This window comes from Schistocerca americana, chromosome X (assembly GCF_021461395.2).
Source record: "Schistocerca americana isolate TAMUIC-IGC-003095 chromosome X, iqSchAmer2.1, whole genome shotgun sequence".
Taxonomy (NCBI): Eukaryota; Metazoa; Arthropoda; class Insecta; order Orthoptera; family Acrididae; genus Schistocerca; species Schistocerca americana.
The window spans coordinates 637,269,812-637,297,503 of NC_060130.1; the positions used below are offsets into that span (position 1 = coordinate 637,269,812).

General features: G+C 36.3%; 1 protein-coding gene across 1 annotated transcript in view; it reads left to right on the forward strand.

Annotated features, from left to right (window-relative positions):
* Positions 1–27,096, forward strand: part of LOC124556651 — a 100,550-nt gene extending 73,454 nt beyond the window's left edge. Inside the window, exon 4 of the mRNA XM_047130617.1 lies at positions 26,413–27,096. Coding sequence (XP_046986573.1) covers positions 26,413–26,487 — 75 coding nt within the window. The 3' untranslated portion in view covers positions 26,488–27,096. The remainder of the gene's footprint in view (positions 1–26,412) is intronic.
* The last annotated feature ends 596 nt before the right edge of the window (positions 27,097–27,692 follow it).

Here is a 27,692-nt window from a genome sequence, read left to right on the forward strand (position 1 = left end):
GAGTAAGTTTGTATTGAAACAGAGTAATGTTAAATAATGAAAAACCCACTATAGACATGATTTGTCCCTTCCCAAATTGATTTACTTAAAAAACACAGCAAAAGGTTCTTACATCTGTATGTATTTTAAATATGTGAATGTTTGTTATTGAAATTATTGTGATTGGTACACACAGCATGCAAGGAAAGGCAAGTATGCTGTACATGTACAACACTGCGTCATGACACTCTCAATGTTATTGATTAAAAATTGCAAATATTTAAGCCAAGAACATTTTAATTCTATATGTGAATTGAGAGATTAAAACAGCCAGTGAGTAGAATTTAACAACAAACCAACCTAATAAGTAAGGAATTCAGACACTTCATGATAGAGTGAATTATTAGTTTTGAAAGATTTGTATCAGAAAACAGTGAATATCTTCTTCATGAATCATGATCAGCAGTCACTAAATTCACTCAAACTCATCATAAAAATATTCACTGTATCCATCTGAGAAAATAAATATTTGTATAATACCTTTCCCCCCACTAAAAATCAATCACATAAAGCTAAAAGACCCGAACTGATGGTAAATTGAATTGAAAGATTGTAAATGCTTTTCTTTTCTGTTCTTTGAGCTTTAGACTCATAAAAATTGGGACATTTCATTTCAGAAAGCTCATTGGAAGGCAAAGTACCTTTCCTGAATTTTAAGACATTTTTCTTCAACACTAAAAGTTACTGTAACATTAATTTTAGTTTAGAATATAGAGAAAGTTTTTTAATGCAAGTACTAACTGTTTCATTTCAGAAAAGACTTGTTCCAAAGAAGACAAGCGGATCCACTGATGCAGACTTCTCAGCAACAACTGAAATATTTACAGTAGAAGAGTATTAAAATGGCTTTTGTTAATTTCTTAGAAATTAACATTAGGTATTTAGGTATTTTATTACAAATTTCCTTTACAGCTTCTTCATTAAACTGTCCGGTGATGTTTCCTCCTATGTGCTCTGCTGTCTTCACTGCCTGCTACTGTTCTCATTTGTTTATATTTTCAGCTTTTATCCACTCATTCTTCACCTGTTGTAGATTTCTTTACATTGTCTCTACCTTACAGTTTGTTTTTGCACATACATATAGTTCATACACAAGACACCTTACTTTTTGTACATTCTTGTAATTCAGCCTGTAAGCTGCTGCAGATTTTATGGATGTTCTATTTCTACTGTTTTATTTTCAGCTTTACTTACCTGTATCTATGCTTATTTCATACAGTACTTTTCTTTTTTTGTAACTGAATGTGTATAACAGTATTTTGTAGTACAATTTTGGCACTTTAACTATAAGATTAGTTAGACTTATTTTCATAGACTGTACAAATTTTCATTGGTGAAAATGTGTAATTATAAATACTGGTACTAAATTATAGAAGTCATTGAAATATTCTGTAAGTAAACTGTGTGATATTGCTTGTTATTTAATGTTCATTATATATGGACAGTATTCAGCAAGAAAATTAATTGCTGACAATTTTGTGCATGCAAAAGACTAAAAAATGCAAGTAACAATAGAAACTATGTAGAGTAGAAATTTGTTCATCAATAAGTATTTGGTTTTAGAAGGAAATATACTTCGTAGTAAATCTTTTTACTAAAAAAATTTCACTCACATGATAATCTCTATCCTCTGCTCATATGAAGATTGGTTACCAACATTGTGACTTAAATGCTACTTAAACTCTCACCTGAGAGTACCTGGGTATTGTAGGAGGAATTTGAACTGTGAACAAAAGCTGGCTGTGATAATAACATATGGCCAAGTGGCTGACAAGTATAGTAAGCATTGGAATAGACTTATATTTCAGTGGTAACATTTTCACTACTGTATATGGATGTGCCAAAGAAATAATGCAAGAAAATACCTTAAAAGGCACACATTTTAAATTTACATTTGCATTTACTGAGCTGAACATCTAGCTGTATTTGTATTCAGATCAACAAAAACATTCAAGTGTGACAAATATCATTATAAGGAGCTATCAGAATTTTATAGTAGTTCCAGGAAGTTTAGGGGCTTAATATTTCATTAATTACAAAATCAGAAGGGTCAGAGCTCAAGTCAAAATTGAACAAAGATGAGGGAGGAATTTGACAAAGTCATTTTCAGAGGCACCATCTCAGTATTGACTCTAAGTGATTTAGGAAAACCACAAAAATCTTAAATTTTGATGGCTGGACAGTGATTTGAAACATTTTCCACCTGAATCTGAGTCCACAGTCAAAGTAGTTTACAAGCTAAACTGGGCACTTCCTGATTCTCTGCAACATGTGTCAACTGAATTAGTTACAGTAACACAAAACAATTATTTTGTTTAGTCCTCCAGTTCTTTTAGTCCTGTAACATCTTTTGACCTAGGTCCACCTACTATTGCCAATAATCTCAAGCTGTGCATGAAATATTCTACGTCTGACTACATTTATTGCTCTACCTTAAACTATTCCTTCTGATAGAAAATTAAATAACTTTTTGTCTCTTAAAAATTTCCCTTTGTCATATCAATCACTTTTATAAAGTCTCTTCCAAGATTTTTTTTCTTTGCTGATTTATCTGTTGTACATTCACTTGGAAAATGTGTATGTGGAATGAACCAACCAAAAGAATAAGAAGTTGGATACAGTATTATTGTGGGTTGTTGTGCTACCGAGTACATTTCTCTTACTCTAACAAAAAAAGGAATACAGTCAGATATAAAGATCTGTCCCCTTCATGAACAATGGACCTTGCCATGGTGGGTTGACATGTTTGTCTCAGTGATACAGATAGCCATACTTTAGATGCAACCACAACATAGGGGTATCTTTTGAGAGACCAGAGAAACATGCAGTTCCTGAAGAGGGGCAGCAGACTTTTCAGTAGCAGCAGAGACAGCAGTCTTGATGGCTGACTGATCTGGCTTTGTAACAGTGACCAACATGACCTTAGTGTGCTGGTACTGCAAACAGCTGAAAGCAAGGGGGAAACAACAGCTGTTATTTTTCCCAAGGGCATGAGTGTCTACCATGTGGTTAAATGACGATGGCATCCTTTTGGGTAAAGTACTCCAGATGTAAAAGCCCCAGGTTCAGATCTCCAGGCTGGGACTCTTCAGGAGGATGCTGTCATTAGGAAAAACAGAACTAGCAGTCTATAGGTCAAAACGTGGAATGTTAGATCCGTTAATGAGAAAGATGTGTTACAAATTTAAAAAGGGAAATGGATAGGTTGAAGTTAGATATAGTGATGATTAGTGAAGTTTGTTGGCAGGATGAACAGTCGAGTACAGGGTTATATATACAAAAATCAAACAGGAATAATGCGGGAGTAGGTCTAATAATGAATAATAAAATAGGAATGTGGATAAGCCCCTATTAACAGAATAGTGAATGCATTATCATAGCCGAGGTAGACATGAAGCCAACACCCACCACAGCAGAACAAGTTTATTTGCCAACTAGCTTCACAGATTATGAAGAGATTGAAAGAATGTATAATAAGATAAATGAAATTATTCCGATAGTTAAGGGAGAAGAAACTATAATTCTGATGGACTGGAATTTGGTAAAATGAGGAGGACAAGAAGAAAAAAATAGTACGTGAATATGGATTGAAGAAAAGGAATGAAAGAGGGAGCCATCTGGTACAATTCTGCACACAGAATAATTTAATCATTTCCACCACTTGGTTTATAAATCATGAAACAAGATTGTATACATGGTCCTCTACATAAAATAAAAGTTATTTCCTCACTTTTTCTGTGTTATAAATACTTAAGGGCATTCTTGTTAGACGACTGCTTCTATTCACTGGCAGAATTTTTAGATCATACAAAATACAGCAGACTTGAAGCAAGAAAATGCAAAACTGCCAACTGCTCCTAAAGCAATATCTAGTAAAATTAATTTCTTGCACTATTACAATATATTTGTTACATGTAACTTTTGTGTGTGTGTGTGTGTGTGTGTGTGTGTGTGTGTGTGTGTGTGTGTGTGTGTGTGTGTGTGTGTGTGTGTGCATGCGCATGTACACATGATGTTTGTGTGTATGCCAGTGTGCATGCTCATCTGCAGATGACATCCCATAAAATGTGGATATTTTTACTGAATGAATAAAAAATGAAGAATTATAGAAAATAATTATAGAAAGGGAAGAGGATGTAGATGAAGCTGACATAGGAGCTATGACAATGTGAGAAGAATTTGACTGAGTGCTCAAAGACCTAAATCAAAACAAGGCCCTTGGACAGACAACATTCCCTCAAAACTAATGATATCCTTGGGAGGACCAGCCATAACAAAATTATTCTATCTGGTGTGCAAGATGTATGAGACAGGCAAAATACCATCAGACTTTAAGAAAAATGTAATAATTCTAGTTCCAAAGAAAGCAAGTGCTGACAGATGTGAATATTAGTGAACTATCGGTTTAATAATTCATGGTTGCAACATAAATTATTTATACAAGAATGGAGAAACTGGTAAAAGCTGGTCTTGGTGAAGACCAGTTTGGATCCTGGAGAAATGTAAGGACATGTGAGGCAGTACTGACCCTATGACTTACCTTAGAAGATAGGTTAAGGAAAGGCAAAACCTATATTTATAGCTTTTTTAGATTTGGCAAAAGCTTTCAACAATTTGAGCTGGAATGCTTTCTTTGAAATTATGAATGAAGCAGGGGTAAAATACAAGGAGTGAAAGGTTATATGCAACTTGTACAGAAACCAGATGGCAGTTATAAGAGTCAAGGCCATCAAAGGGGAGCAGTGGTTGAAATAGATGTGAGACATAGTTGTAACCTATCCCTGATGTTATCAATCAGTACATCAAGCAAGTAGTAAAGGAAACCAAATAAAAATTTGAGGGAAAAGAAAAATGACTGGAGGTTTGCCATTGACATTGTATTTCTGTCAGAGACAACAAAGGACTCGGAAGGGCAATTGAATGTAATGGACAGTGTCTGGAAAGGAGGATATAAGATGAACATTAAAAAAAGAAAAACTGGAGTAATAGAATGTTGTTGAATTACATCAGGCAGTGCTGTGGGAATTAGATTAGAAAACATGACACTAACAGTAGTAGATGAGTTTTGCTACTTGGGCAGCAAAATAACTGATAACGATCAAAGGAGAGAGTATATAAAATGTAGGCTGACAATGGCAGGAAAACTGTTCCTGAAGAAGAGAAATTTGTTACCATTGAATCTAGTCTTAAGTGTTAGAAGCCTTTTCTTAAGATACTGTTCTGGAGTGTAGACTTGTATGGAAGTGAAACATGGATGATGAATAGTTCAGACAAGAAGCAAATAGAAGATTTTGAAACATGGTGCACCAGGAGAATCCTGAAAATGTGTTGGGTACATCATGTAACCAGTAAAGACATACTGAATAAAACTGGGGAAAAAGGAGTCTGTGACATAACTTCACTAAAAGAAAGGACTGGTTGTAGAGACAAATTAGAAGACATCAAAGGGAGTGTCAATTTAGAGTTCGAGGCAAATGTGGGGGTGTAAAAATTCAAGAGGGAGACCAAGAGATGAATACTGCAAGCAGGGTCAGGTCTTTGGACTCAAGCCCACCACAAAAGCAAACAACAATTAAGATCTGTAAATAGATTTGAAGGAATATGGAAAGTAGGAAATGTTTCAGAAGAGCAGAAAGTTGCCCTAATTCCCCAGTTGCATGCAAAAGGTGATCAAAAAATTTGTTGATATCTAAGGAAAATTTCTCCTACCAGTTCCTACAACATGTTTTCAAAAATTCTGGCAAACAGGAATTAAAAAACTTAAAACAGACAATTAAATAAATATCAAGTGCAGATAGTTGGAAAGAGTACATTGAAGGCCACTATGAGAAGGAGGACTTGTCTAGTAATGTGACAGAAGAAGAAGCAGTAGTTGAGAGCAAAGACATAGGGGATTCTATATTAGAGTCAAAATTTAAAAGAGTTTTGGACACCTTAAGATCAAATAAGACAGAAGGGATGGATAACATTCCATCAGAATTCCTAAAATCATTGGAGGGAGTGGCAACTGAATGACAATTCAAGTTGGCATGTAGAATATATGAGATTGGTGATGCACCATCAGACTTGCAAAAATGAGTAGCAGTTCTGACATTGTGGTTGATAGTGGAAGTAAGCCTGAAGAACAATCTAGACACATTCATAGGTTATGTTGGCCTTGAAAAAGCATTTCACAATGAAAATGGTGCATGATGTTTTAAATTTTGAGAAAAATAGGGTTAAGATATAGATAATTATTGTTATCTTCAGTGAATGTGAAGAAGAATCATAGGATCTGTTGAGTGGAATGAACAGTCTAATGAATGGACTGAAAGTAAACCACAAAAAGAAAAAAAGTAATGAGAAGCAGCAGAAATGAGAGTAGTAAAGAACTTAACATAAAAATTGGTGACCAAAAAGTAGACAAAGTTATGGAATTCTACTACCTATGCACCAAAATAACCCATGACAAATCAAGCGAGGAGAACATATAAATCAGAATAGCTCAGGCAAAGAGAGCCTTCCTGGCCAAGAGAAGTCTGCTAGTACCAAACATAGGCCTTGATTTGAGGAAGAAATTTCTGAGAATGTATGTTTGGAGTGCAGTATTGTAGACAGTGAAACATGGACTGGGGGTAAAGTGGAACAGAAGAGAATCAAAGTGTTTGAGATGTAGTGCTGCAGAAGAAAGTTGAAAATTAGGCAAGGAATGAGGAGGTTCTCCATAGAACTGGTGAAGAAATGAATATATGAAAAACACTGACAACAAGAAGGGACAAGGTGATAGGACATCTGCCAAGGCATCAGAGACTAACTTCCATGGTACTAGAGGCAGCTGTAGAGGATAAAAACTATAGGGGAAGACAGAGATTGGAATATGTCCAGCAAATAATTGAGGCCATAGGTTGGAAGTGCTACTCTGAGATCAAAAGTTTGTCACAGGAGAGGAATTTGTGGCAGGCCACATAAACCAGTCAAAAGCCTGATGACTCAAAGGGTAATAAAAGTTGATCCTGCTCAGAACAGATGTTCAATTGCAAATTTATAGCCCATCATAGACAGCTGAATTCTGAAAATACAGTTGTAACATTTGTGGATTTCTAGAAGGCTCTGTGACACTGTTGACAGAGAAACCCCAAACAAAGTCATCTGAGAATTTGATCTTAAACCTAATTTGGTGAATGTAATCCGTAAACTGCATCTTCATGTTTCCATGGCATAATAACTGCTCCATTAAATTTCAGTTGTGCAATGCACTACACACCTGAAATTTAATGGAGCTAATCCATGAAACTTTTACAGACTTAATCTTAGAATAATTAAAGTTCATGGTCAAATTCTCTAATCCATTTAAAATACATATAGGTACAATGAAGAACCAAAGAATAGTACACTTGCCTAATATTGTGTACTGCCCCTGTGAGCATGCAGAAGTGCCTCAACACGACATGGCATGGACTCGACTAATGTCTGAAGTAGTGCTGGAGGGTATTGTCATCATGAATCCTGCAGGGCTGACCATAAATCTGTAAGAGTATGAGAGGGTGGAGATTTTGTCTGCGGAGTCTGGTAGTGAGCGGAAGTATTTAAGCTCAGAATAGTGTTCCTGGAGTCACACTGTAGCATTCCAGAATTGTGGGGTGCTGCATTATCCTGCTGGAATTGCCTAAGTTTGTCAGAATGCACAATTGACATAAATGGATGCAGGTGATCAAACAGGATTGTTACATATGTGTCACCTGTCAGAATCTTATTCAGATATATCAGGGGTCCCATATCACTCCAACTGCACCCCCCCCCCCCCCCATCCCTACCACTACAGAGCCTCCACCAGCTTGAAGAGTCCTCTGCTGAAATGCAGAGTCCATAGACTCATGAGGTTGTCTTCGTACCTGCACATGTCCATCCACTCAGTACAATTTGAAATGACACTTGTCCTACCAGGCAACATGTTTCCAGTCATCAACAGTCCAATGTCAGTGTTGATGGGCCCAGGTGAGGTGTAAAGCTTTGTGTCATGCAGTCATCAAGGGTACACAAAAGGGCCTATGGCTCCAAAAGCCCATATCAATGATGTTTCATTGAATGGTCCACATGCTGACACTTATTGATGGCCCAGCATTGAAATCTGCAGCAATTTGTGGAAGGGTTGCACTTCTGTCACATTGAATGATTCTCTTCAGCTGTCACTGGTCCCCTTCTTGTGGAATCTTTTTCCAGCCACAGTGATGTCAGAGATTTAATGTTTTACTGTATTCCTGATATTCATGGTACACTCACGAAATGGTCATACGGAAAATCCCCACTTCAACGATACCTCGGAGATGCTGTGTCCCATAGCTTATGTGCCAACTATAACACCATGTTCAAACTCACTTAAATCTTGATAACCTGCCATTATAGCAGCAGTAACCTATGTAACAACTGCGACAGACACTTGTTGTCTTATATAGGCATTGCCGACTACAGCGCCATATTCTGCCTGTTTACATAACTTTTTATTGTAATATACATACCTATACCAGTTTCTTTGGTCCTTCAGTGTATAAGACAAGTTAATGGCTTTTCTCTGGTCCGTTAAACTGTGCATAAGAAAAATATCACACCTACAAAACTGGGAAGAGAGGAACAGTGAAATAAAATAAAGTGCAAAGTACTTGCTGTGCTATTTGAAAAAGTGACAGATGCAAAAGTATACATCAGTCTCTTGTAAAAGATAGTCACTAGGGCAGGTTTCTAAAACTTCCACGAAAAAAAAAATTTTTTAATAATATACCAAATTCACAAAACTTTCTATTAACAGGCAATGATAGGATAAAAGGAATTAAAAGTTCCAATATCTAGGAGAGATTATTCGAGAAAACATTAAAATAAAATCAGCCACAAACTGTAAAGGGCATATGGAATAATTAGAAACATTTATAATAAAAATTGGATGTTAAAGGAAAAAACTGCATCTAAGTAAGCAAATGTAGAGCACCAAATTATAAACCAGACACTCTAGAAGTATTAAATAAAAAGTTATGAGTAACATTCTAGATCCATCAATAAGAACAAAAGCCTGGAAGCTAAGATGTGATTATGAATATAACAAAACAAAGAAATATAACAGAAAAGGCAACAAAGGATGATATTCTTTGTGCATTTATACAGAATGAGTGACAACAGGCTAATAAGACAGGCCTTCAAATATTCTGTAAAAAGAAGTAAACAGCAAGCTAGATCCAAAAAGTTGGAAAAAATTTAGAAATACACAATATAAAAGAAGAGGAATGAGCAGAAGGAATTTTTTTCAGATATGATGTGTTAAAAATTAGAAATACACTCCTGGAAATTGAAATAAGAACACCGTGAATTCATTGTCCCAGGAAGGGGAAACTTTATTGATACATTCCTGGGGTCAGATACATCACATGATCACACTGACAGAACCACAGGCACATAGACACAGGCAACAGAGCATGCACAATGTAGGCACTAGTACAGTGTATATCCACCTTTCGCAGCAATGCAGGCTGCTATTCTCCCATGGAGACGATCGTAGAGATGCTGGATGTAGTCCTATGGAACGGCTTGCCATGCCATTTCCACCTGGCGCCTCAGTTGGACCAGCGTTCGTGCTGGACGTGCAGACCGCGTGAGACGACGCTTCATCCAGTCCCAAACATGCTCCATGGGGGACAGATCCGGAGATCTTGCTGGCCAGGGTAGTTGACTTACACCTTCTAGAGCACGTTGGGTGGCACGGGATACATGCGGACATGCATTGTCCTGTTGGAACAGCAAGTTCCCTTGCCGGTCTAGGAATGGTAGAACGATGGGTTCGATGACGGTTTGGATGTACCGTGCACTATTCAGTGTCCCCTCGACGATCACCAGTGGTGTACGGCCAGTGTAGGAGATCCCTCCCCACACCATGATGCCGGGTGTTGGCCCTGTGTGCCTCGGTCGTATGCAGTCCTGATTGTGGCGCTCACCTGCACGGCGCCAAACACGCATACGACCATCATTGGCACCAAGGCAGAAGCGACTCTCATCGCTGAAGACGACCCGTCTCCATTCGTCCCTCCATTCACGCCTGTCGCGACACCACTGGAGGCGGGCTACACGATGTTGGGGCGTGAGCGGAAGACGGCCTAACGGTGTGCGGAACCGTAGCCCAGCTTCATGGAGACGGTTGCAAATGGTCGTCGCCGATACCCCAGGAGCAACAGTGTCCCTAATTTGCTGGGAAGTGGCGGTGCGGTCCCCTACGGCACTGCGTAGGATCCTACGGTCTTGGCGTGCATCCGTGTGTCGCTGCGGTCCGGTCCCAGGTCGACGGGCACGTGCACCTTCCGCCGACCACTGGCAACAACATCGATGTACTGTGGAGACCTCACGCCCCACGTGTTGAGCAATTCGGCGGTACATCCACCCGGCCTCACGCATGCCCACTATACGCCCTCGCTCAAAGTCCGTCAACTGCACATACGGTTCACGTCCACGCTGTCGCGGCATGCTACCAGTGTTAAAGACTGCGATGGAGCTCCGTATGCCACGGCAAACTGGCTGACACTGACGGCGGCGGTGCACAAATGCTGCGCGGCTAGCGCCATTCGACGGCCAACACCGGGGTTCCTGGTGTGTCCGCTGTGCCGTGCGTGTGATCATTGCTTGTTCAGCCCTCTTGCAGTGTCCGGAGCAAGTATGGTGGGTCTGACACACCGGTGTCAATGTGTTCTTTTTTCCATTTCCAGGAGTGTATTCCAAGGAAGTAGGAGAAAAAACTAACAGTTTGCAAAGATAAAAGAATATTGGGAACATTGGCTGTTTTTCAAGGAGTCCCTTGAGGAGTGGGGGAGTGGCCATGTATGTAAAAAACAGTATTCCATTTGAGTCCACAGATGTATCACAGCACTGCACTGAACAGGTATTTGAATGTTGTGTAGGGGCAGTTGAATTTAGTGAAACGAAACTTCCAATTTTTGTTGTCTAAAGGACCCCTAACTCTGACTTCAGAGCATTTCTGTTCAAGCTAGAGAGGGTTCTTGATTCACTTTATAGGAAGTACCAGAAATTAGTTGTATTTGGTGACTTCAGTATTAATTTTTTATATGATGGTGCAAATAAAGGATGTTGGTAGATCTCCTACATTCATATGAGCTGATGCACCCAGCTAGGGTTCAGGGAAACAGTAGCACAGCCATATACAATATTTTTATTCATTCTTCATTACCGTTAGTAAAATAGTGAATGGCCTTTCAGACCATGATGCACAAATTTTAACACTAAAAGGCTTTTGTACTCAAATAAATGTCACATATAATTTCAAACTATGTAGGAAAGTTAATTCAATGGCAATAGAGAGTTTTTTAAACCTCGTCATGGAAAAAGAGTGGTGGGATGTTTATAGTGCCAACAACATAGATGACAAATATAATGCTTTCCTTAACACATTTATCATGCTCTTTGAGAGTTGCTTTCCATCAGAACATTCTAAATGGGGTACTAGCAGTAAAAGGCAGCCTGGGTGGCTGACTAGTGGGATGAGGATATCATGTAGCACAAAGTGGGAATTATATCAAAATGTAAGAAGTAGTCACAATCAAGCTATGGCAGCCCATTACAAACAGTACTGTAAGGTGCTTAAAAATGTTATTAGGAAGGCAAAGAGTATGTGGTATGCAAACTCCTTACATTGAACTAATACAGCTGAAAATGGTAGATAGCCATTCATTTCCGATTGCATGGTAAATCTGATATTTTCATGAATGGAGCTAAGATATTCAAGGCACAATCAATTTGTCCTTGCTATGAGGCAAAAATATGAATACATAATTGACATCCCTACAAAACATTGTTGGTTTTGAAACTGCAGAGTTAGGCACCTTTTCTTCAGATGTTCCATAAATAAATTAGCGATTATGGGGGAGTGAAGGCCACTGTAGGTGACACCATATCATGGGTGAGTGAGGGCTACCTATGGTGACACCATATCATGGGCAAGTGAGGGCTATCTATGGTGACACCATACCGATTATAAAATAAAATTGAAGTGGAGATTAGTGCATATTTATATAATGCTGCTATATCTTCCTCAGACTTGCTGCTAATCAATGACAAAGTGTAAAAATTATGTACTTTTATAAATAAGGAGGTGCCATCAATGCTAAAGCATTAATACATACCCAAAAGATGATGGAATATTCTACTTGTTGGAAAAATTTCATAAAAATGTAGGTTTGCCTTTATTCAATATATCTTCTAAATCATAGAGTCAGTATTGCCTCAGTGTTTTGCAACTATGAACGATTAAACTGATTTTTCGGTAATATTCACCCTTGTCAGCACTTGCTTATTACATCCTTCTTGATGTCTGAGATTATTTTGCCTGACTTAAATATTTTACATGTCTTACATATTTTACATCCCAGGTGGAATAGTTTTATAATGGCTGACTGTTCAAAGGATCTCTTTATTTCTAAGGGGATGTTGTGTGCTGCAGTTTCCTTGCATTGACTTCAGTCTTTCAGTGTTCTGTCAAATCTTTCTCACTGTATCACATCTCCCATCTCATCTTCACCCACTTATTCTTTCCCTTTCTGTAATACCGTCATCAATTTCATTTTCTTTCTATATATTCCTTCCACTTTTCAGATTCCCCTCCTTTGTTTAGAGCTGCCTAGTCATCTGATCCCTTAATATTTATCCAGGTACTTCTCTTCTCTTCAAAGGTCTATTTAATCTCCCTATCTGTGGCACATGTGTTTTCCATAGTCACACACAGCTTTCCATATTTCCTAATTTGCTTCCCTTTTTTCAGGGATACTCAATATCCCTTGTGTTATCCAAGGATTTCTACTGTGTCTTGTCATTTTACCTACTTGATCCTCTACTGTCTTCTCTGTTTCATCCCACAAAATATCCATTCACCTTCTATTTTATTCCTGTTTCAGTAAGTCTCTGCCTAATGTTCCTTTAAGACTTTCAACTGCCTCTAGTTCTTTCAATTTATCCAGGTTCCATTTCCTTAATTTCCCACCTCTTTGTAGTTTCTTGATTTTTAATCCACTTTTATGATCAATGAGTTATTGTGAGAGTTCATATCTTTCATAGAAATATTTAGCAGTTCAAAATCCAGTTCCAAAATCTCTGTCTTACTATCGTGTAATCTATCTGAAACTTAACAGTGTTTCCAGGTCTCTTCCATATATACAGTCATCTTTACTGATATTTCAACTGAGTGTTAGCAATGATTAAATTGTGCTCTGTTCAAAATTCCATCAGTCAGTCTCTTCTTTTATAACTTTTGTCCACTCCATGTTCTCCTAGTGTTCTTCATCCTCTTCATTATCCTACTATCAAATTCTAGTCCCCCACCACTATCACTCCATTAAAGTAATGATAATTTCCTTTAATCCATACATTCTTTAAATATCTTCATCAACTTGGTGTTATAGACATATAAACTTGTTACAGTGTGTTGTGTATTGATTTTGTATGTATTACAGTTATTAAATATTTAATTACTCATTATGAAGCATATTCTTGCTTTACCTCTGTACTGATCTGACCATAAATCCTGTTCTTGCTGCCACTGCACTTCACCAATTCTGACTGTATTAAATTTCAACTTATCCATTTCTCTTTTTAAATTCCGTAAACTACCCAGTTAAGAGTTTTAACAGTCCATGCTTTGACCCACAGAAAACAAATTTTGTTTTTCCTGTTGATACCATCCTTCTGAGAAGTTCCCTCCCCAAGTTCAGAATGTGAGAGTATTTTACATGTAGGGCATTCTATCTACAAATATAACACCACTATTAAGCCAGAGTAGGATTTTGGAACATATACTGTTATCTCAGCATTATGAAATACCCCAGACGAAATGATCTTTTAAGACACAGTCAACACAAAATCCGAAAATATTGTTCTTGTGAAACACAACTGGTATCTTTTTTCACAGGAAGTAATGAATACTATCAGCAGGAGATCTCAAGTTGATCCTATATTTCTATACTTTCAGAAGGCTTTTGACACTGTTCCTCAGAAGCTAATTCTAATCAAATTGTGTGCCTATGGAGTATTGTCTCAGTTGTGTGACTGGATTTGAGATTTCACGTCAAAAATGTCACAGTTTGTAATAATTGATGGGAAGTCAACTAGCGAAACTCAAATGATATCAGAGGTTCTCCAGGAAGTGTTATAGGGCCTCTGCTGTTCTTAATCTATGCAAACAATTTAGAGGACAATCTGTGCAGGCCTCTCAGACTATGTGTAGATGATGCTGTCATTTATCGTGTAATAAAGTTACCAGAAGATCAAAATAAATTGTAAAATGATTTAGACACGATATTTGCATGGTTCAAAAAGTGGCAGTTGACCTTAAACTATAAAAAGTCTACGGTCCTCAACATAAGCTCTAAAAAATTTCATTAAATATTGATTATACAAGAAAAACATAAATTTAAAGGTTGTAGATTCAACTAATTACACATAGATTAGAAAATGTTATGGGAAAAGTGAACCAAAGACTGTGTTTTATTGGCAGAGCACTTATAAGATGCAACAAATTAACTAAAGAGACAGCCTGTGCTACAGTTGTCTGTCCTCTTCTGGAGTATTGCTACATGGTGTGGGGTACATACCAGGTGTAATTAATGGAGGACATTGAAAATTTTCAAAGAAGTGTAACTCATTTTATATTATCATGAAATAGTGGTGAGAGTCTCATGGATATGATGAGCAAGTTGGGGTAGCAATCATTAAAACAACAGCATTCTTTGTTGTAGTGATATCTTTTTAAGAAATTTCAGTTACAAATTTTCTCACCAAAATGCCAAAATAGTATGTTGACTCCCCCTACATAGGGACAAATTACCATTGTAATAAGATAAGAGAAATCAGAGTTCAGATGGAATGTTAATTTTTCCCTTGAACTATTCAATGGTGGAATAATCAAGATACACTCTGAAAGTAGTGCTAAGAACCCTCTGCCAAACATTAAAGTGTGATTTGCAGAGTAATCATGTAGATGGTTCAATTAATCTATTAAATCCTCTGAATTCTGAATATAATGGTCACATTTGCCTACAAGGGGGCATAATAGTTATGTCAGCTATTCAGCCAAAAGAAGGTAGAAACTTAGGACCCATCCTTCATCTCCAGCAGACCACAGAGTCTTTGGAGTACCACAGCCTGTTGGCACAAACCCCTGATGACATCACCTGGCATACAGCTCTTCTTGAGGAGGTCTAGAGTTTTCTCTGAATCCTATGAGCCAAATTGTCTCTTAGCTTCCAGTATTCAGGGTCTTTGAGCAATGTATTTATCTTTCTATTATACTCAATTCATGAGATGAGGACAATGGTGTTTCCCTTGTCAGCAGGTAAAATGATGAAGTCTTTGTCTGGTCTCACAACTCACAGGGCCTTCATTCTAGCTGAAGTAATATTAAACTTCTTCAGCAGAACCCAGATTAAAGTATGGAAGGTGGCTTGAATAATGTCCTCTGCACATCACCAGAAAGTTTCCAGATAACTTCGTCTATTCCAGAAATCATACCTTGAATGGGGGTATTGTGAAGTACAAACTTTTTTTGAGTCCCAGCCATCTCTTCAGTCTCAGGATACAGCTGAAATGTTCAGTGAGATTTCCAGATGTAGTGGTAGTATTTCATGGACACCATGCACAATTCCCATCACATATAACTAACCCTCTACCTCAAAAGTGCTGCACTTGTCCGGCACATGACAGAATGTTGGAGGGAAAGAAAATAATATATTAAATATAATTACTGCAATTGCAAACTGAGTTCTAACTGATATGCTATAATTTGTTCGGACCATTTTCATACAATAGTTTACTCTATAGTAATGCAGGAAACTGGGTAAAAACCTCAACTAAAATTAACTGAAGAATGAGTGCCAGGGCTATTATGAAGGATACTTATAATCAAACTCCCTTGAATTATCCCTCTGTAAGTGAAAAGTGAGTTACTATACAAACAAGAGCCATGTTGTTAATACTGGTAATGGCATGATATGGAAATATCGTGTAGCTAGGGCCTCCTGTTGGGTAGACTGTTCGCCTGGTGCAAGTCTTTCGAGTTGATGACACTTCGGCAAATTGCTTGTCAATGGGAATTAAATGATGATGATAAGGACAACACAACACCCAGTCCCTGAGTGGAGAAAATCTCCGGCCCAACCAGGAATCAAACCCGGGCCATTATGTATGACATTCCGTCGCGCTGACCACTCAGCTACCAGGGGTGGACTTACGGCTTGATAAAGAGAAATAATTCATAATTCCACAGGATATTGATTAATATGTGTCTCTATGTCATATAGTATTTCTGGTTTTATGAATGTTTTGTCAGTTATACAGCAGAGTGTGTTCAATAAGACTCATGTAAGTATTCAGGGCACTCTAAAATCATGGAATAGAATACTGTAAAATGGCATAAAAAACTCTATCTACAGGGCTGTAAACACTTTCACCATATGTGTCTTCTGATTGGTATATGTGCAGGTGCTTCCTTACAAACCGTTTTTCAGATATTCAGAATTTTTTGAAGCATCTTCCAAACAGTGGATTCCAGAGGGCTCAGCTACTATTATACTACATTTGCACTGTTTGTGAGTTAACAGTTGTACTTATGGTTGCCTACAAAGCAATGTGACTTTGTTAACCTCTTCTGGGGTGGAGTCAGTCACCACTGTGCGGGATTAGGCACTGCAGTCAGGGACTGTGAGGCTAGTCCAGCCGGAGGTTCGAGTCCTCCCTCGGGCATGGGGGTGTGTGTTTGTTCTTAGGATAATTTAGGTTAAGTAGTGTGTAAGCTTAGGGACTGATGACCTTAGCAGTTAAGTCCCATAGGATTTCACATGCATTTGAACATTTTTGAGTCAGTCACCAGTGTTTTCCTGAGGAGATTGTCAGCTCTCAATTTTCTTCTTCAAACTTCTTCTTGAGATTTTGCTAAACAGGTTCTCCTGTCAAGTGAATTTTTGAAAGCACAACTACTGCATTGTTGTTATCTTGATAAAAGACCCTCATCAGTAATGCCCAACTATTGGTGTCCAAGAGAATGTTAACTTTTCAGCAACTATACATTTGATGATCAGTTGAGCTATTAGCATCTGTGATCAATACTGGCTGGAACATCATGGTGCAGTGTTGTTGTAATAGAAGCAATGGAGCAAGAAAATCATTTATTACATGATCTGACATTATTCTTACTGAGTTTGCTACCAGTACCATAAATAATGTTCTGTCTAGTATGGTTTAATTTGAGAAAATTAAATACCATACCTTGTAAACATTTTTCAGTAAACTGACAAATGGTACATTGGCTAGTCACGCTGCAATTCCTTGCACCTAAAGTGTGAAGACATACAGATGTGAGTTAGTAATTCCTACCCACTGCTTTTTACACATTACAACCATAGAAATTCTTCTATAGAATAGAAAGAGTTGTCAGGAGAAATTTTCTCAGTTTGTCATCAAATTTTACTTTGCTCTCTGTCAGACATTTTGTATCGCTGGGTAAATGATCAAAAATTTTTGTTGCAGCATTGTGCACCCCCTTTCTTTCTAAAGATAACCTTAACATGGAGTAATGAATGTCATTTTCCCTTCTGGTGTTGCAATTATGTTCCTCCTTGTTCCTCCTGAACTGTAGTGGATTATTTACAACAAACTTCATGACAGAATAAATATACTGAGAAGCAATAGTCAGAATGCCCAACTCCTTAAACAGATGTCTACACGATGATCACGGATGAGCACCACATATTATTCTCATGGCATGTTTCTGTGCTATGAAGATTTTCTTTCTTAAAGATGAGTTGACCCAGAACAGTATTCCATATGACATTATCAAATGAAAATATGCAAAACATGTCAACTTCCTGATTTGCCTCTCCCCATGATTTGCAATGATTCTAAGTCCAAATGTGGCTGAACTATATTGTTTTAGGAGTTCCCAAATGTATTTTTTCCAATTTGAATTCTCTTCAATATGGTCCCATAAGAATTTTAGAGTTTCCACTCTATTTACTATCTCCTCACCTTGTCTTACAATTGTCATTTGTGTAGCACCTGTAAATGTGCAGAACTGAATATGTTAGGTCTTTTTAAAATTGAGGCTGAGACCATTTGCAGAAAACCAGTCAATGATACTTTTAAGAACTTTGTTTACCATTTCTTCTGTTTCTGTATGTATACTTGAACTGATTACAATACTAGCACCATCTGCAAAAAGAACTAATTCTACTTGTTGTATACTAGACAGAAGACTATTTACATATACAACAAACACTAGTGGACCTGAGACTGAACCTTGGGTAAACCCATACATGATTTCTCCCTTGTCAGAATTATGTCCCTGGACTACACTGCTTAAATTACTAAGTACAACTTTCTGCATTCTTTTGGTTAGATATCACATCATCTATTGATTGGCTGTAACATCAATCCTATAACATGTTAATTTGCCTAGGAGAATACTGTGATTCGCACAATCAAATGCCTTAGAGAGGTAGCAGAAAATACCAATTGGTTCAAATGGCTCTGAGCACTATGTGACTTCTGAGGTCATCAGTGTCCTAGAACTTAGGGCTACTTAAACTTAACTAACCTAAGGACATCACACACATCCATGCCCGAGACATGATTCGAACCTGCGATCATAGCGACCAATTGGTGCTATTTTATTATTTACTGCTTGTAAAATCTGGTGAGTGGATGTGTAAATGGCATTCTCAGTAGAGCAACTCTTCTGAAACCCAAACTGTGATTTGCAAAGGATACTATTGTTGCTAAGGTGAGATAGTATTCCAGAACATATCACCTTTTCAAAAATTTAGGAGAATGGTGTAAGCAGTGAAATGGGTCATTGATTATTGACATATCTCCTATCACCTTTCTTAAAGAGGGGTTCAGCAAAGGCATACTTCAGTCTCTCTGGAAAAATGCATTGAGTTAGTGATGCATTAAGTATTTCGAATAAAACTGAGCTTATTATATGGGAATAATATTAATACTCTATTGGAAACAACACCAAAATCAGATGAGCTCTTATTTTTGAGAAAATGTGTAAGTTTCTTAATTTCAGTAGGAAAAATTGGTGATACAGTCATATAATTGAATTTTATGACAGTAACATTTTTGGCATACTACTGTGGACCATGGCATGTGTCTTGTGATCTGAGGGTAGTTGATGGCCAAAACTGGTAATTGTGGATTGAAATTTTTGCGATTGTGCTGGACAATCAGGCTTCTAAATGGGTATTCAGAATAGTCTGCCTCATTTAGATGCAAAAATAATACCCTATGAGATTTCATGTGAACTCGGATACAAGAATTGGGGTATATGCATATGTGGCACTTGATTTCCAATAGAAACTGACCATAATCTATAAAGGTGAATCAAACTATTTCTTCTTTTTCTCTTAAAAAGACTTTTAATAGAATTTTATGCTAATTGTGTACATGGAAATAGATGTAAAGCTATTTTTAAACTTAGGCACTATTTACATTTCATTAGCATTGAATTATGATTACTAATGGTGATGACTCAAATAGAGCAGTAAACATTTGCAGATAAATGATGTAAAGTGTCCCACTAATTCCTTGAAATATAAATTTCCCTTCCCAACTTCTGCATGAATTTTGACAAATGGTAGACATTCAGTGATGAAAGGGGTCACGGGAAGATATCTGAGGTTTTCCCTTGTTGCTCTTCTAATTTCAGTTTCATAAAAGCAGCTCAGCTGAGACATGTGTGTTTCTATGCATTCTTTCCCTTGTTTTGTTGGTGTTTGACAGCCTTCTTGTCTTACATTGTTACACAAAAGCAAAGTGATGGAGATCAGAATGTGAGTTTGAGACAAGAAAACTTACCAAACATATTCATGACTTGATACTAGTACATAGTGCTGGTATCTTACCACCCATGCAGAAAGTCATTACAATAATTTCTTAGGTGATGATCAAGTATTTTACATCACTAACATGTTCGTGTTTTACCAACAGCTACATACTTCACCTCATTTAAATGCCAAAAAATTATCACAAACAATAGCCTAAAAATTCTGCTTGACTTTCATCTTTCACATGTTATAGCCTCAAAATTCTGCTTGACTTTCATCTTTCACATGTTAAGTTTGATTATAATTCAATGTTCAACATAAGTACTTGATGTTCTCATATTGTGATTACATCTAATAAACCATGTAAATGCAAGCTGTTTGCTTTACTCATTCAATACATTTCTGCACTTGTTTCATATTTCATTCGTCGGTTAATGTTATGGTGGCCTCCTCAAAATGCAGAAAATATTGTTCATAAATACATTCATTTTGACAGTTAATGAGTTTCTGCAGACAGTTCAACTCATGAAAATTACATTTTTCAACATATATTTTACAACCTAACTAGTTTTGTATGGGAACCTACTATCAGATAATCATGTGCATTCATTGAGACTGTTAGAATGTACTTATTGCATAAATGTTCCAATATTCATTCTTGTAAATTCAAATAAGCAATGAATGAATACATAGAAGGTATGAGTAGTGGAAGTGATCCACAAAATACCATCCAATATCACTGACATCCAACTCTTGTAGGAACTTGGAACAATATTCTGAGCTGTATCTTATACAGAATGACGTCACTCAAGTCAACCAGCATGGATTCTGAAAACACTGGTCAAACAAAATTCAACTCACACTTCTCCTGCATTACGTCCTGAAAGCCATGGTTCAGGTCAATCAGGCAGATGCAAGTGTGAGGCCACATTCTGCTGTAATGCACTGCCAATTTCAACTGCCCCTAAGCACTCTCATTCTGATTCATCTCAGCAGATACCACAGGCCATTCCGCTCGGTTAATTACTGTTCCTGGAAGGTGTTACAATGTTCATGTGATGTGCTCATGTATTATCATCTTGCAAGATGAATCCATCGCTGAAATGCTGACTGTAGTGTTGGACAGTTGGTTTGAGGGTCCTCCTCCAATGCTGCACAGCCATCAAACTCCTCATGACAGCAATGAGAGGTTTTCAACATCTGTGCATAATACTAATCCAAAACATGACTGACTCACCTCATATTAAACCACTGGAAATGCGTATCAGAGGAATGCATTGTAGTAGTAGTAGTAGTAATAGTATTGTCCATCCATGGACTAATTTTACAAGGATGTTGGACATGTCACCTCCAAACTCTTGTATGATGATCATCCAGCAGATTTTCAATGTCTTCTGCCTCACAATACTATGTGAATGTTCAAATGATTCACTGTGATATATACTGATTTTGCAGATTACTCTCCTTGTTGATAACCTCTCTTGCTGTAAACTGAAAAAGCATGTATGGTTGGCACTAGAAATGAACATCTGACAAGGGAACATTCTCAGGTGTCAATAAATGATCTTGATGAAACTTGGTGGGTGTGTAGAGGTGGCAAAATGATGTAATACATATTTTTTGTTAGTGCCCAGTTTCACTTTTAAGGTGTAAAACACAGCCAAGTAGGTACTCTGGAATTTTAGGTTTAGAGGGAATATCTTTGAAATGATGATATATAAAAAATGTTTCTCACATACAAGTTGATATGAAATTAATGTTCTTAAAAACTGTATAATCAACTTTTTTAATAATTTGAAATTTTGCAAAATACCCCATTGATATTAATTAATTTGGAAAAATGAAAACTTTTGTTACAACATAAATTAAAGAAGCTTTCAAGCCACACACATCCCTGTGTAATAAAACTGTTTTCTGAAATATCATTTGTTGAAAATAAGCTGTACACAATGTGCTGTAAGAGTATTTTCAACATTCCTAATTAAAATATCCAAACACTTATTACTATTGTAATTATTTATTTTACGTATATTCATTTTATGATTTACATTCATGGTTCTTTTTGTATTTTAGCTTATCATTTCACATACATGTATTTTGTTAATTGAAAATAAAAATAATAAGTAACTTACTATTATAATAGAGAATAATTACAATAATGATAATCTGCAAGAAAACATTTAAAACATAACGTTTTGTACACCAAGTATATAAAATGAATGAAATTTCTTCACATAATGTACACAACGAAGAAGCCAATTTGAAACAAAATTCAGCAAGATTTCAAATTGACTTGGGCGATTCTCTAAATATCCTGATTTGTATGAGGCATATTTCAGTGCACTGGTAAGCCCCAGTGAAGAGAGTTGAAGAGAAATTATTATGTACTGGTGACTGCAACTTGATTGTACTGTTTCTTAAGTGGAGATTGACATCATAATCATACAACAAAACTAGATCTGAAGACTTCTCACAAGGTTCTTCCAAGGTCAAAAGCTGTATGAGTTCCACAGATGCACTTGTGCCCCATTGAGCCATTTGGGTCACCAGAAATTTCTTGTCCATGGGTACAATGCTCAAAACAGTTTTATCACACTGATAACCTGAATTTCATAGTTTTTATTGGTGAGTTTGGGCCCAGATGTTGAGAATCTCACTTTGAAGCCACAAACATTGATGTGACACCATCAGAATTTGGTAAGCAAATGTTTGATCAGGTTAAAATATATTTGAAATGTGTTTCCTTTCCTAGTGGTGGTGAATATGAAAGAACTATTTAGAGCATCGCACCTGAAGACAAGGAACATGTTCATTTGGTGATCCGAAAGGATCAACAACACAGGTACCACCACTGGAAGGACTTTGCAAGAGGTCTTTCAGATCTAGTTCGGCTGAATGATTTTGATTTCAATCTCCACCAGAGAAACAACGCACTGAAGCTGCAGTGACTAGTATGTAATCAATTCTCTTCACTGAGGCTTACCAATGTACTGAAATATGGCTGAAACAGATCAGTATATTTAGAGGATCACCTATGACAGTTCGAAAGCCTGCTTAATTTTGTTTTATATTGGCGTCTCCATTGTGCATATTATGTGAGAAATTTTGTTCATTTTTTGTAGATGGTTTAACAAAGTTTTATGTTTTAAGCATTTCTTTACAGATTCATTATTTTAATTATTTTCTATCATAATAATGAGTTACTTATTATCTTCATTTAACAAAATATGCATATGTGAAAAAGTAAACTAAAAAACAAAAAAAGCCATGAATCTAAAGCATAAAACAACAATTTAAAACACAAAACAAAGATAAGTAAAACAAAGAATTAGAATAGTAATTAATGTTTAGATATTTTAACTAGGTATATTTAAAATACTCTGACAGCGCATTATGTACAACTTATTTTCCAAAAATGATATATCAGAAACCAGCTTTATTACACAGGGATGTATGTGGATTGAAAGCTTCTTTAATGTACATTGTAACAGAAGTCTTCATTTTTCAAAATGGTGGTGGGGTCTTTTGCAAAATTTCAAATTATTACAAAAGTTTATTATACAGTTTACAAGAACATTAATTACATGTCAACTTTTATATGGAAAACATTTTTATATATTATCATTTCAAAGATATTCCCCTCCAAATGCCAAATTACTTTTTGGGATGTGTTTTATCCCATAAGAGTGAAACTGTGCACAAACAAGAAAATATGTATTGCACTACTTTGCCCTTTCTACAACACCCACCAAGTTCCATCAAGATCGTTTATTGACACTTGTGAATGTTCCCTTGGGAGGTATGCTGAAAGACGAAACAGTGTTCAAGATTGGAGACACAGTACACTCAACTGAAGTGCACTGAGAATGCATATTTAGTTTTAACTCAATTACACAGAATGGTTGGAAGCAGCAATTTCCTGTGGGCAAAATGGTAGTGAGAAACAGAACACCAATCAAAAAAAATACAAACTGCGCAAGACATGAGGATGGTGCCAAATGATTTCTTGACCAATTTATTATATAAATAATCAGACTCATTTTTCCCTGAAATTATCTGATTTGCTGCATAACAAGATGATGGCCAAATAGATGTCTAGGAGAATGACCATTAAAACCTCCAAAGTTTTAAATTTTAGTTGACATGAATCCCTCAAATATGAAGTAAATATGTTCCCATTAATTATTTTAGTATGCTTTAGTATGTGCCTTAAATTACTGGAACTCTACATCAGTACCCACATCTATACTCTGCAACCCACTGTGAAGTGGGTGCTTCATATTGCAATAGTTATTAAGGCTTCTTCACATGCCATTTGTGTATAGAGTGACCACGTAAATGCCTCTCTGCATTTTGTAGTAAGTCCAATCTTGTCTTTGTGATACAGCATGGCTTGCAGTATATTCCAAGATTCCTCATGTGGCTGGTTCTTGAAACTTTGTTTGTGGCTTTCATGAGATAGTTTGTGTCTCTCTTCAAGCATCTGCCTGTTAAATTTTTTCAGATTCTTGGTGAAAATCTTCCATGGGTGGAACAAACACGTTACCATTTGTGGTACTCTGTTTTGTGCAAATTCCATATCCCCTATTAGTCCTATTTGTTACATGTTATACATGCATGACCAGTATTTCAGGATGGGCAGCATAAGTGTTTTGCAAGCAATCTCCTTTGAAGACTTTTTGTATTTTCCTTGTATCCTACCAATTAATCAAAGTCTGCCACCTGTGGAACCTACAACTGAGCGTATGTGATCATTCCATTTCATGTCCCTACAGATTGTTCGACCTAGGCATTTGTATGAGTTGTCTGATTCCTGCAGTGAATCATTGATATTGTAATCATAGGGTGCTACATTGATTTCCTCTAAAACAAATGCAATATTTCATAACTAACTTAAACAACCATGAAAGGCTATTTTCCATAAATCCAAATCCATGACATAGGATAATATTAATACTGCAAATAAAACTACATCATTTACTTGCTAGTTACTGATTGTGCATATTCCAGCTCAAATTCATATTGATATTTAAAGCAAAAAATTAACATAATCCACTTGCGTTATATATTTGTTTTTTAAGGACTTGTTTCAGTTTTTTGGGATTTTAACTGTTTGATACCATGTAAAGTGATGCTGTGGTAAGACACAGGATTTACATCCAGAAAAATGGTGCTGCATCCAGGATTAAATTTTGTTTGGGATGTTTCCTCCGAAAAGGGTGTGACCAACTACTTTCCCCAATCAAAGCTTGTGCCCCATCACTAATGGCTTTGTCATCAGTGGGGCAATATACCATAATCTTCCTTAGTTCACTGATTGGTACTGAAATGTACCATAAAGTTTTCTGAAATGTACATAGTCAAGTCAGTTGGCTGGATCCATTTTGTAAACTATCAAGCGTATAATCATGCAGTCAAAAAAATTCTGCTGCTTTATTTTCAGTTATTACAGTTACGTATCATTTGCAGACAAGTGTCACGTGGAATTTACAGTGATAGACAAATGGCTAAGATAGAACAGAACAATACCAGGTGCTAAATGTAATGCTGGCTGAAAGAGCCAATGAAAAGTTTATCTTCTGGAAATTAGTTTATTACAAATATTTTCAGTATTAATTATTGCATTAAATGTTGGGAGTATGTCACTTTCTTCCATTGATGTTCCATCATTCAACCCATATTTCCACTTTTGCACCAAAGTATTTCATTACCATGTCATTTTGACATACAGTATGTTTCATATGTTTTAAAAAGAAGTTGATCATAAAAAAAGTTGTACCATTACAGAGAAAAACTTATGCCCAATGACACATTAAGCTATTCCAAGGAAAACAAGAAGATGAACTAATAATCCACAGTTCCTGGGGGTGAACAGGGAAAGGTTTTGGGTGATCTCCCTCACTGTTAACACAATCTTTTTTACATATGTTTGTGCAAATTCATAATTTCAACTCTGTATGTAACTAAACCAAAAACAACTAGTGAACCAAATTATCAATGTGTGTGGCCACAAGTAAACACCATAAGAAAGCATCTGACAGCAGATCCTTCTCTTCATCTCCATAGGCACTCAGAGGAGACTGTGTAAATGTAAACTAAGTGTATATTATCTGTAAATGTTTAAATCATTTAACAAAAAAACAATAACCTAAGAGCTGTAAGATACGCATTCTAATACATTATGTCAGAGTAAGATTTATTTTCATTTGTTGCATATGGAAACTGATTGCATTTGTAAATAATTTATGTACATAAGGCCTGTAACTTAATAGAAAATTACACAAATTTTTTTACTTAACAAACATTCTGCATGGTATACATGCTGTATCAAAAGTGAAATGATATCTTACATTCTTTTTTTATTATAACTAGTTACAACATGTTCAGTAGCTACTGAGAAACAGATTTATAAAAGGTGGATTAATTTAGTGGTACAGTTATTTCATGTGTTTAAAAGTTAATTTTATGAGAAAAGCAACCCTGCATTCTGAGTTATTGTGATATTTTAAAGTTATATTTCATTACATTATTTCAGATGAGGCTGCATCCTCCAGGGATGGAAAAAGCAGAACCATACAAAATAAGAGGAAAAATCCTCAAGAAACCTTGAAAAATTGCATATTTCCTTTCGAATTAATTTATTTACTGTGAATGACTGGACTCTGTGATTCTGTGGCTTTCCTTTACAAAGAACAGGAGGCTAACAAAAGTACTGAAATACTACTTATTTATGACCTTTACTGGTTCTGTGATGATTATAATATAAAAGTGACAGTAACAAATTGATAGGCGGGTGAATAGGGATTCATGTTACACATTTTGTTCAGTTTTTTTCCTCAAACTGATATGATCCCTTTATCTAAAATACTTTGTTACATCTAATATTAATCATGATAATATTGCTATTAAAATTACTAGAAGAAGTCCGATTTAATACTGTTGCTTTTTTCATATTTTCAGAGATATGTACAAGTTTATGTTGTGAAGTAACACTATTGCACATGAGAGATTTATCCTCACAGCTCTAAAAATATATGGTGACTGAAACACTAGAGATTTTGTCTAATGTTTATTAAAATGTTGTATACTTTTGCTTGCCATTATTTGTTAATAAAATACAGTCCTATTTTTAAAAGACCATTTTTATAACTAATGTACAGAGAAGCTATTTTCTTTCAAAACATTGGTGATAATAATAAAGGCATTTGAACATAACATACATATGACTTGTATGAAACACTTGGGCATAAAGATAAAAATATGCCTCCTTCGCACAATAACATGGTGTTTAATCTTCTGCCAGCTGTGAAATCAGTTTGAAGTACAATTTTTGTTTTGTAAGTACACTGGCAGTAATGTTTACATATGAATATGATTTTAATTGAATGTATACTCTACAGTGGTTACACATTAGCTATGTGACTGTTGTGTGTTATTACAGCTAATAGGACTATGGCAACTTTTATTTATGTACATTTCAGATCATACATGTCACAGTGATGCCTGAAATAATATTATCTGATTAGTATCCTTTACCAACTGCAGCTTATCACATCACCTGGGAAATGTTTGAACCAGTCAAGTGTCAAAACTTTGAGACTTGTAATGCAAACTCAGATGTCACTGCTTTCAGTGAATTAATTTGTGTACATGAAAAGATGAACTTCAGTTAAAGAAAAGCTAGAAGGCTAGTAATGTGAAAGAAGAGTTTCACACTGACGTTTAGCAAGAATGAGCATACCATTTTATACAGCGTAAAGGAAGGAAATTCATGAAATACAAAGACACCATACCTAACCTGTGCTGGTCACATGA